Genomic DNA, 12429 nt, shown 5'->3' on the forward strand with positions numbered 1-12429 from the left:
GGACCCTTTTTCCAGATGCTGTCATGGTCTCCTCTCACACTGAGGATACCTCTCCAGAGGAGGGAACTCCAGTTACTAGCAAAAGACAGAGACTCGATCATTAGAAACATAGGCAGCTGGGTTTGCAATCACTGGGAGAACTGCATGGTGACTTGCCTGCCGGGTGTGAAGGTTGCAGATCTCCCAAGACATCTAGACAGACATATGTGTAGTTCTGGTGAGATACATGTAGGCATCACTGATGTAGGGAAGGATAGCAGAGAGGTCCTGGAGGCCAAATTTAGGCTGCTAGGTAAGACATGGGAGTCCAGGACCTCCATCGTATCATTCTCTGAAATGCTTCCAGTTCTACACGCAGGACCAATTAGACAGGTGGATCAGCAGGGTCTCAATGCATGGATGAGACGATGGTGTAGGAAGGAGGGGTTTAGATTTATTAGGAACTGATGAACCTTTTGGGAAAGGGGGAGCCTATATAGGAAGGACTGGCTCCACCTAAACCAAAATGGAACTGGATTGTTCACAGATAAAATTAAAAAGATCATAGAGTAGTTTTTAAACTAAGGACTGGGGGAAAGCCAACAGGTGGAAAGGAGCACATGGTTCAGACAGAGACGTCCATTAGGGGAGGATCTATTAATGGAGATCTCTAAATCCTAGTAAGAAGGAGAGGATGGAAGAGGATAAAATACAGGTAGGATCTGATGAGAAATAGTCAAATGAAAAAGAATCCCATTCAATCATATCACATAATAGCAGACACCTAAAAAGTGATGTTTTTAAGTGCTTATATACAAGAGCTAGAAGTCTAAATATTAAGATGGGTGAACTTGAGTGCCTCATATTAAATGAGGATATTGCTATAACAGGCATCACAGAAACTTGGTGGAATGAGGATATCAATGGGACACAATAATACCAGGGTACAAAATATATTGGAAGGACAGAATAGGTGGGGAAGTGACACTCTGTGTGAAAGACAGCATAGAGTCAAATGAAGTAAAAATCTTTAATGAACCAAACTGTACCACAGAATCTCTATGGATAGTAATTCTGTGCTTGAATAATAAGAACATAGCAGTAGGGATATACTACTGACCACATGACCAGGATGGTGACAGTGACTGTGAAATACTCAGGGAGATTAGAGAGGCTATAAAATAAAAAGCTCAATGATAATGGGGGATTTCAACTATCCCAATATTGGCTGGGTACATGTCACCTCAGGACGGGATGCAGAGCCAACATTTCTTGACACCTTAAATGACTGATGCTTAAACAGTTAGTCTTAGAATCCACAAGAGGAGAGGCAATTCTTGATTTAGTCCTAAGCAGGGCACAGGATCTGGTCCAAAATATGAATATAGCTGAACCACTTAGTAAGAGTGACCACAACATAATAAAACTTAACATTCCTGTGGGGGACAGGGAGGGGACACCAAAGCAGCCTACCACAGTAGCATTTAATTTCAGAAAGGGAAACTACACAAAAATGAGGAAGTTAGTTAAACAGAAATTAAAAGGTACAGTGCCAAAAGTGAAATCTCTGCAAGCTGCATGGAAACTTTTTAAAGACACCATAATAGAGGCTCAATTTAAATTTATACCCCAAATTAAAAAACATAGTAAGAGGATGAAAAGAGTGCCACAGTGGAGAAACAACAAAGTAAAAGAAGCAGCAAGAGGCAAAAAGGCATCCTTTAAAAAGTGGAAGTTAAATCCTACTGAGGAAAATAGAAAGGAGCATAAACTCTGGCAAATGAAGTGTAAAAATATAATTAGGAAGCCCAAAAAAGAATTTGAAGAGCTAGCCAAAGTCTTAAAAATTAACAGCAAAAAATTTTAGGTACATCAAAAGCAGGATACCTGCTAAACAACCAGTGGGGCCACAGGGTGATCGAGATGCTAAAGGAACACTCAAGGAAGATAAAGCTATTAAACAGAGAAACTAAATTAATTATTTGCATCAGTCTTCATGGCTGAGGATGTGAGTGAGATTCCCAAACCTGGTGACAAATCTGAGGAACTGTCCCAGACTGAGGTGTCATTAGAGGAGGTTTTGGAACAAACTGATAAATTAGACAGTAATATATCACCAGGACCAGATGGCATTCACCCAAGAGCTCTGAAGGAACTCAAATATGAAATTGTAGAACTACTAACGGTGGTATTTAACCTATCATTTAAATACCAGCTTCTATTTCAGATGACTGGAGGATAGCTAATGTGATGCCAATTTTTAAAAAATGTTACAGAGGCAATCCCGGCAATTACAGGTCAGTAAGCCTAACTTCAGTACCAGGCAAATTGGTGAAACTATAGTAAAGAACAGAATTATCAGACACGAAAATGAATACAAATACATGGTTTTTGGAAAGAGAAATCATGCCTCACCGATCTACTAGAATTCTTTCAGGGGGTCAACAAGCATGTGGACAAGGGTGATCCAGTGGATGTAGTGTACTTAGATTTTCAGAAAGCGTTTGACAAGGCCCCTCACCAAATTCTCTTAAGCAAAGTAAGTTGTCATGAGATAAGAGATAAGATCCCCTCCTGGATCAGTAAGTAGTTAAAAGATAGGAAACACAGGGTAGGAATAAATAGTCCATTTTCAGAATGGAAAGAGGTAAATAGTGGTGTTCTCCAGGGGTCTGTAGTGGGATCAGCACTGTTCCACATATTCATGAATGATCTGGAAAATGGGTTAAACAGTGACGTGGCAAAATCTGCAGATGATACAAAACTACTCAAGATACTTAAGTACAAAGCAGACTGCGAAGAGTTACAAAGAGATCTCACAAAACTGGGTGACTGGACGACAAAATGGCAGATGAAATTCAATGTTGATAAATGCAAAGTAATGCACATTGGAAAACATAATCCCAACTATACATATAAAATGATGCAGTCTGAATTAGCTGTCACCACTCAAGAAAGAGATATTGGAGTCATTGTGGATAGTTCTCTGAAAACATCCACTCAATGCACAGCAGCAGTCAAATAGTGTTGCGAATCATTAGGAAAAGAATAGATAATAAGACTGAAAGTATCATATTTCTTCTTTAAACATCCATAGCACACCCACATCTTGAATACTGCATGCAGATCTTGTCACCCCATCTAAAAAAAGATACACTGGAATTGGAAAAGGTACAGAAAAGGGCAACAAAAATGATTAGGGGTATGGAACAGCTTCCATATGAGGAGCGATTAATAAGACTGGGACTTTTCAGCTTGGAAAAGAGACAACTAAGGGGAGATATGACAGAGGTCTATAAAATCATGACTGGCGTGGAGAAAGTAAATAAGGAAGCGTTATTTACTCCTTCTCATAACACAAGAACCAGAGGTCACCCAATGCAATTAATAGGCAACAGGTCTAAAACAAAAGGAAGTATTTCTTCACACAACACACAGTCAACCTCTGGAACTCTTTGCCAGAGGATGTTGTGAAGGGCAAGAATATAACAAGATTCAAAATAGATAAATAGATAAATTCATGGAGGATAGGTCCATCAATGACTATTAGCCAGGATGGTCAGGGATGCAAAACCATGCTCTGAAATGTCCCTAATCTCTGATTGCCAGAAGCTGGGAATGGGCGACAGGGGAAGGATCACTTGATGATTACCTATTCTATTCATTCACTCTGAAGCACCTGGCATTGGGCACTGCCAGGAGACAGGATACTGACTAGATGGAGCATTGGTCTGATATAGCATGGCCACTCTTTATGTTTTTAAGATTTTTTACCTAAAACATCTAAACATGGGAGAGAAGTTATTTTCTATACCAATAAAAGATCAGAGTGGGTTTGAAATTCTCCCAATTTTGTAATGAAGTCTATATCAGGGGGCTGCTGGCAGGGCATCTGTTGTGAAGTCTCTGGAATTTGCTCCATCCACTTGGTCCAAAATAGCCTGAATTTGGTGACCTTCCAGTCACACTGTAAAACACTTCTGTTTGAGGGCTCAGACTAGTCTTCCCAGAGTAACAAAGGGGTGAAAAAGAGCTTTTTTTGTCTGGCTGCCAAAGTTCCTTGTTGAATGATTATTCTAGTGTTGCTTGGGTTTTACTGTAGTATTAGGATGCCTGGAGCTTGTATAGATGCTTTTTTATTTTATAAAATTTATATATACATACACATATTACATGCACATTCAAAAAAGGGGAAAGGCTAGCTGTGCTACGTGCACACTGGGTGAAACATGAGATTTAGGTTTACGAGTAACAGTTTATTCTCAATTTTGTAAACAGGTTACTAGAAGTGCAATATTCCATATTATAGTCCAAAGGGATCGGATAATGCTGTATACATGCCCACTGACCTCACTGAAGAGCTACAGCTATTATATCTAGCAGCACATTTTCACTGTGCCTCTCCAAAAAGCTGTTTTTATTCCATAGATTTCAATAGCGTTAGAAGGTGTGTCCCAATTATTTTCACCAAATGTCCCTATTTGTAGGTTACAAGTTCCAGATCTGGGTAAGAATTTTGTGCAGCTTGGATCAGTCTCAAAGGAAAACCAAGAGGCAAGCTAAATGGGCGAAGAAGCCTTTTCCTACCCAGACATTTGTGAGAATTAGGCGCTCTGGTTAGGCACTCGGGTTTGAAGTTTTGCTTCTGAAAGAAAAAAAGTGTACTCCCCTTTTCTGACAATAACAAAGAATGACTGGATTTCTATGTGTAACTCATGAGACTGCTTTGAAAATGCACCTCCCTATATGAGACAACACTTGTGGGCCATATTTTGACTTCAGTAACACCTGTTTTTCAGGAATGATACTACAGTGATTTCAGCAGAGTTAGTCTCAATTTACCCCAATTTCTGAAATCAGATCCTGTAACTCTTGAGTTTTCTCCATTACAAATCATGTTCCATTTTTTTCTCTTCATCACTGCTTCCTCCAGTTATTTACATACTTTGTGTTTCATATTTTTCCTGTCTAGAATTTTTATTATTAAATCTGGCAATACTACTTTTATAAAAAAAAATCCTCTAGTAGCAGTAATAGTGATTAATATGGAAAGAACATAACTGCCATAAGCTGAAGTCAAAGCTGGTTCAGTGAAGAAGTCTTGAGATCTATAGCCTGCTATCAACACCACCGCACTCCTCCTCTAAGATTGAATCTTTTTCAGAAAGACTACCATAAATGAAGTTCATCTGAAACAGATGACAGCTCAGCCATGGCGAGCAGTTTTACCACTACTAGTGAGATTCACACAATTCCAGTGACATTTATTTATTTAGGTCTGCATCCCAAGATAGTGTCAGTAACACAATAGCCAATGTCTAACACATTTTGTAGCTGATTAAAATATAAATTGAAATGCCAAAAATCTCTCTCCTGCAGAATGACTTATATTCTATCTTGAAATGTTTTCACAATATCCGTATCTTTTTGTTACTATTCAATCTCATAAGTAAATACAGGTAGCCAAAAGGAAGCAAAATGGAGCCCTTAAATAAAACACACACACTATACAGGATCCGAGTTTTGCAATTGCAAAATGACCCTTGAATATTGTAAGCTAGAACAGCCTGGTCCAGCAAATACAAAGACAGCAATAATATTTAGTGTGTGAACGTTAATCTTCAGGATATCCATGTAAGGGAGATCATCATACAGTGCACCTGGCATTTGACTCTCCATCTTGTTGTCTCACATCCCCCCTTATTTTTGGCCAAGTGTCTGGCAGCATTCTCATCCCTTCAGAGGGAGGAGCATCTTGCAATGCTCAATAGAACACGCGCAGGCAAGCTGGGCTCCATTGTTACTGCAGTCTGTTTCTAGAATATATTGTCAAATAAAGTTAGCTGCTGGCTTTGATTTTTATTTATGGGTCTATTTTATGCATTTATTTGGCAAAGATAAATGCCCTGGCATGCTCTGTAGAATCCTTGAATTTTATTATCTCTAACGGTTTTAATACATGGACCATATGCCACCTGCAATCAAACTCTCACCATTTGTGCCAAGGTACCAGATGACTTCGCCATGCGTTCTGTTCCATAGAAAGGCACCCACAGAACTCACAAGGGCCATGACCAGAAGGATGCAGAACAAAACCAGAATCTGCATGTTGGTCACCTTCTCCACATTTGATCTCTTCAAAGGTGCTTTGGTTGAATTCTGAACAAAAGAAGAAACAGCCTTGAGAATTGGTTTAAGTACGGCAACAACAGTAGAAATTGGTGAGAAAAACTGCTAAATAATATTTCAATAACTACAAAGGCGAGGACTGTTTTGTTTAGTTCTTCTGTGCACAGTTAATTTTCAGAGACTTAAATCTGTAGACTTCACTATTTTGTTCTCAAACTCCATCCCTATCCAGTTAAATATTTTATTTATGCAAAGTCTACACCTAGAGCCCCTCGGTACCACACACACCACACACACACAAACACAGACACACAAACTACTGTTGTGAGTCAGAAATAGGAGACATGTGTACTATGCTCACTCACTTCTGGAGGCTCAGCATACTCTGATGGCCAAAGCAGGTAAAGAACAAGGCCATCTCCCTGAATATGGTCCCTCTGAGGGTTTAGCTCCCAGGGGAACACTAGCAGAGAGCAGCAGTTACTGCCCTCAAGAGAACGTAGGGATTGCAGTTTTCCATAGTTTCTGCACAGAGCCCTAAGGGAGAAAATTCTCCTTAAACTCTTCCCCTCAGCCTCCCCCTCAGCTCTTGTGCACTGCAAGTTTTTAGACGCAGTTCAAGGATATTTGTCCTTTACATTCTTAAAACAGCCAAACTAAAAACTGGTGTAACCTGGTTAGAGTCAGTGGAGATACACCTGGGACAAGTTAGGCTCATATTACTTAAGTGGAGGTAATACAAATTTTTAGGCAGAATATCTTGATAGGTTTACTCTACTTCACATCTGGATTAATATTGAGTTTTGACATCTATGTCTTGCAGGTCTGGGGTCATTTTGCACAGGTAGCCACCCAATGAAGTCAATCGGGCACTGGGCATAAGGGACTGCCTAAACAGAACTACTTGCAAGATCAGGGCGCATATTAATGCATGGAAAGGTTTTAACTGGATTTATTGTTTTAGAAGTAGACAATTTCTTCCTAGATTACAGCCCACAGAAGATTTGTTGTTCCAGAAAGTGAACAGGTGTATATTTGCAGAAACATAGTTGACATTACTTTTACGTGTTCCATTACTTCTCTATTCTGTGTGAAAGTTATGGAAAAGGTATATCATGTTTGTATAAAATGTATGCTGTAAGCTCTTCCTGACAGTTACTAAGTGTACATACTGCACCTAGAACTATCTAACTCGAAGCTTCTGGATGCTACTGCATTGTGAATATAATGGCCCATGCTTTAATTTGAATAATCAATTCATAAGGAGAGGCAGAATACAGAAATGGAGAATACCGGTTTTCATCAAAACACCAACTAGACATTATTTCCAATCCATTTTACCTGCATGAGTTTTGTGTCATGCCCTGTGTATACAACTATTCCCAGGACCCATTGAGTGTTTCTAAGCTGTGCACCTCTCAGCAAGATCTGATCAGGTCCAATGGGAACTGGACTGGAAACCAAGAACAAAAGAAAAATATAAGTACAAATATTTTAAATTATTCTGAAGATACTCTAACCATTCAAGAAAGTTATTTTTCATTATATGAACACATATTTCTTTTCTTAGTTACTTGCCTGTCACATCAATTATAAAACCCAAGTACTTAGAAGGAAATGAATAGTTAGGGACATCCAATATAAATCTGCCACTGTCTACCCATAAATAAATACGTTGAGTTCACTTCTCGGCTGCGTGCCCAGTCTCCGCACAGTGCAGCAAAGTGGGGGAGCTGCAAAGGAGCTGGATACAATTTCCCGATCCTTAGGGCAGGTGTGGGCCAGTTTGGCACCCAGCATAGTATAGAACAGCCTCAAGACTGCTCTAAATAACACCCCAGCTAACCTGATTTCTGTTGAGCAAATGGAGGGACGTAGACAGCACTAGATAATTGGCAAACTTTTAAAAAATGAGCTACTATGAAGACTTTTAATCTCAAAAAGTACGTAGGCAATGTAATCAACATTTTCAGAAAGCAGCAGGATCTAGTGGACTGTTAGGGGGAGTCAGACACTATTCTGAGCTCTGCCACAAGCCAGCTGTATTACCTGGGCAAGGCACTTCATCTCTCTGCACCTGAGGGCATCTACACTTGAAATGCTACAGTGGCACAGCTGCATCGCTGTGCTTCAGTGCAGACACTACTTGTGACAATGGGAGGGGTTCTCCCATGGCTGTAGGTAATCCACCTCCCTCAGAGGCCATAGCTAGGGGCTTGTCTACACTTACAGCACTGTGGCGTTGCAGCAGACACTACCTATCCTGACAGGACGGCTTCTCCCATTGGCGTAGGTACTCTGTCTCCCCAAGAGGCGGTAGCTATGTCAATGGCAGAAGACCTCCCATCGACATAAAGCTGTCTACACCGGGGGTGGGACAACTAGGTCGGTAAAACTACATTACTTAAGGATGTGGATTTTCCACACCCCTCAGTGACGTAGTTATACTGACATAAGTTCCTAGTGTAGACTAAGCCTCAGTCCATGAAAAAATTCTTCCATCAACCTAGCACTGTCTACGCTAGGCGTTAGGTCGGCTTAACTATGCTCTTCGGGTGGGGGGTGGATTTTTCACATCCCTGCACAACATAGTTAAACTGACAATTTTCTAGTGTAGACCAGGCCTCAGTTTCCCCATCTATAAAATGATCACTATGATACCTACCGTCCTTTTTAAAGCACTTTAATTTCTATGGATTATAACACTTGAATGTAGACATATGAAGCATGAATTTTTTTCGTTTTAAAGTTACACGAAAGGGATCTAAATCACCCTTAAAAAGGAACTGTGGTTGCAAGCCCTACTACGAAGAGACTATTATTTCTCCCCACAATAAACAAACATCACTACGTAAAGGTGGGAGTGGAACCCTGGTCCTCTAGTTCCAGAAGTCACAGGCCTCTACCACTTAAGGCAAAGAATTTCCATTGAACTCAATAGAGCTACATCATTTTAAACTAGCTAATGATCTTGCCCATGCACCAGTTAGCAGTCACCCATAGAAATACCTTTATGTTCTTTCAAAGTTGTCAGAGAGGGCAAGGTGAACACCTACACATAAGACATATTTCTTAACAGAAGACAATTGTAGTTTTGCAGTAAAGTTGATACCTTTGGCCATCTAAGCGCAAGTTTCCAATGAAGTCATAGAGGTGACGGTTAGGTCCTTCACATTCTATCTTCCCAGTCACTTTCATCAAGTCTTCTCTCGATTGCAGATTTGCAGTTTGAGTCAACCCCTGCAAGAGACCAAGCCACAGAAGATGACTGTCAAATCAACTTCTCTTGTTAGTTTAATTTTCCACATATTGTTTTACAATGTATCCCAACAAATGACAGACAGACATAGCTTAGTACATTGACTTAGTGCACAGGTGTCTTCCGCTGCTTATGGGATTCAGGGGCTCTGTGAGCCCCACAGAAATTGTTTTCTTAATAAGGACCAGATTGTGCTCTAGCTTGCATGGTCACTCTGCTCTTGCCCAGGTCTGATTGTTAACTCACCACAGATTAATAGATTCCAAGGCCAGAAGGGAACATTGTGATCTAGTCTGACTCCCTATATAATACAGGCCATAGAACCTCCCCAAAATAATTCCTAGAGCATCTCTTTTATAAAAACATCCAATTTTGACTTAAACTATGCTGGGTGCCAAACTGATCCACTCTTGTCCCTAGGTTTGGGGAACTGCATTCAGCTCCTTTTCAGCTCCCCCATCCTATTGCATTCAGTGCAGACTGCACACACAGCCAAGAATTTAACCCAATGTATTACTTTATTGGGGGGGGGGGGGGAGGTAAGATTTATTATAGGTATCCCTTGCCATCTAGCCAGAACCTAACATGCAGTTTTCTGAAAATTAGAAACCGCATACCTGATTCTTCACTGCTTTTTTACCTAGTGTCATAAAAGTTACCTTTGAGTGAAGGGAATGGAAAGTGAGTGTAAATCACTGCCATATACCCATTTTCCATCCTGTTTGCTCAAATGAGACTCCACATTCCAACAAAGGTGGAGAATCGGGTCCACATTTTTTAAATGAAGTGACTAACATATAAATAAAATCTGCTGAGAATTTTGCCCCAGACCACTGTACTTGGTATCAGACGTGTAGATGCAATCACATTTTCCTCAAACAAAATTATAATGCAGGCAAATGTAAGTGTTTTCAAATATTAATTGTAAGTTACAATGATATTTTAACATTCGGAACCAGATTTGTTTCTATTAACTCTATATCTTGGGGAAAAACTAGTATTTTATCAAAACTCTTTCTGAACATCCACCCACAGCTGTGCTATTCAAGAGAAATTTCAAAAGAAACACGTGACTTCCATGATCTGAAAAGACAATTTCTTAAGCAATGTTGGAAATAGTAGGCTGAACTCAGATGCCTGCCATAGGGAAAGGGCAACCTAAATGAAGGAGTCCAGAGTGTTCAAGAAGGAGCCCTGTACCTCTTATAAATGGAGAGCAGTGTCAACAAAAGTGGGCCTCCACTTTAGGCAGCTAAATTTCAACTCTGACCACAAGCACAGTGTGTAATCATCAAATCATGGCATTTCAAATACACTTGTCATGGCTTGAAACTCTTGAACTTGAACACTTGAAACCCAGCACTTTCCTACCTTTAATAGTTCCTTTTAATAAAACCATTTTTTTTTTGATTTGTTAAGAATTTGGCAGTGAAGTGCATAGGTTTCCAAGTGCTGCTTTGATACTATTAGGGGTTATGCTGCAATCACAGGCAACTGCATCTTAATGTGCTCAATGCCCTGATCCTCCTTGCACACTAGTTTTATATTTGAGCAGCTCCAGTGACTAACCGGAGCTACTCACAATTGACACTGAGGTAAGTATGAGGAGAATCTATAACTCCCCATCTCTGATGACTTTACATATCCCAAACATTTAAAATACAAACTTATCTTCTCACAGCTAAACATTCTCTTATATTTTACAGATATATTTGCTTAAAATAAAATGTGTCCTTCTGGGTGATGTTTACCATGGGCACAGAGGGACTGAAGCTGCCTGGCACAGAACAGCCACTGCATCCAGGCTGCACAGGCTATGGAGAAGGGATTCCAAACTGAAAGGGTTCTGCATCAGCTCTGATAAATCACTGCAGGAAATGTTGGGGAGGGGCAGGAGGATGATGGGAGCTTGGCCTCCGGCTCTGTGATTATGGGGATCCTCTTAAGCAAGGTGTGCATAAGAGTCTCAGTTAATTCTTTTAAAACCTCACACAAAAGTACCAATCTCAATACCATGCTTCTCCCAGCGCAAAGAATAAGGTGCTCATACTTAGGACTTGGAGAAATCATGGGTGAATACACAGGGCCTGATTCCCCTTTACACCTCTCTAGCAGTGTAAAGGAGCCTTTAAATGGATATGTCTAATTCACACTCTTTAAAGGTCTGTTTACACTGCCAGAGTTGTATAAAGTGGCCTCAATGTAAATGAGAATCAGGCCCATACGCTTTGCAACATGACCTGAAAGTCAACAAATGCAGGTCCTGTCAGATGGAGAGAGAGTAAATTCATGTCTAAAGCACTTAACAAGCATAATTACAGCAGCCCTGGGAATAATACTGCTGCTATTAGAGAGGGGGAAAGTGAGGCAGAGCAGTGAAGTATTTGTTGAAGGCCACACTAAGTGTCAGCATCACAGCCATGATCTACCTGATATCCATTCCCATGTTTAAACCACTGGACCACACCTCTCTTTAATTTAGTCTCTCAACAAATCTGTACCGCAAGTACAATTACCTCGGTTCAACAGATGCAGAAACAGGCAGAGAGCGCATATGCAACTAGTCAAGAATTATGCAGCTGCATTTAGAAACCAGATCTCCTCATCCTCAAGTCCCTTTCCTAACTACTAGACAGGGTTCCCTGCCCTTCGAGGTTAACATTACACACTAACAAAATAAATATGATTTTACCTGTCGTATTTTAAGATTAGTCTCCCCATCAAGATTAGATGTTTCAATATAGCACATTGCCTGAGGTTCACTGCAAAAAGCACAATACAGTTTTCAGTATTAAACATTTCATAAAACAATTACACTGAGCACTACTTGTGCTTTGAAAGTACCCAACTATAACTATTCTCAGTACTGTACATTACATGGCAAAAAGTTAAATTCTGAAGGTGTATGACACTGAGTGCCATTTTTAAAAAGTCCTTTTGAAAATTACTTCTCTTACAAATGACTTAAAAACCACTTCTATTTGAAGTAGTATATACAATATCCAGCAAAAGCAAAGAGGTTTCATATACACACATCAAATTCAGAAAATATTTTAAAAAGC

At 40.0% G+C, this 12429-nt stretch overlaps 1 protein-coding gene across 2 annotated transcripts in view; it reads right to left on the reverse strand.

Annotated features, from left to right (window-relative positions):
* Positions 1-12429, reverse strand: part of ATP8A2 (ATPase phospholipid transporting 8A2) — a 523365-nt gene that overhangs the window by 462013 nt on the left and 48923 nt on the right. For both annotated transcript variants that reach the window (XM_067562894.1, XM_067562893.1), the window contains exons 7-10: positions 12060-12129; positions 9221-9348; positions 7450-7561; positions 5973-6138 (exon numbers count right to left, since the gene is read on the reverse strand). In XM_067562894.1, the coding sequence (XP_067418995.1) occupies positions 5973-6138; positions 7450-7561; positions 9221-9348; positions 12060-12129 (476 nt within the window). The remainder of the gene's footprint in view (positions 1-5972; positions 6139-7449; positions 7562-9220; positions 9349-12059; positions 12130-12429) is intronic.

This window comes from Emydura macquarii, unplaced genomic scaffold (genome assembly GCF_026122565.2).
Source record: "Emydura macquarii macquarii isolate MOO-44397 ecotype Brisbane River unplaced genomic scaffold, CSIRO-AGI_Emac_v2 contig_2473, whole genome shotgun sequence".
Lineage (NCBI taxonomy): Eukaryota > Metazoa > Chordata > Testudines > Chelidae > Emydura > Emydura macquarii.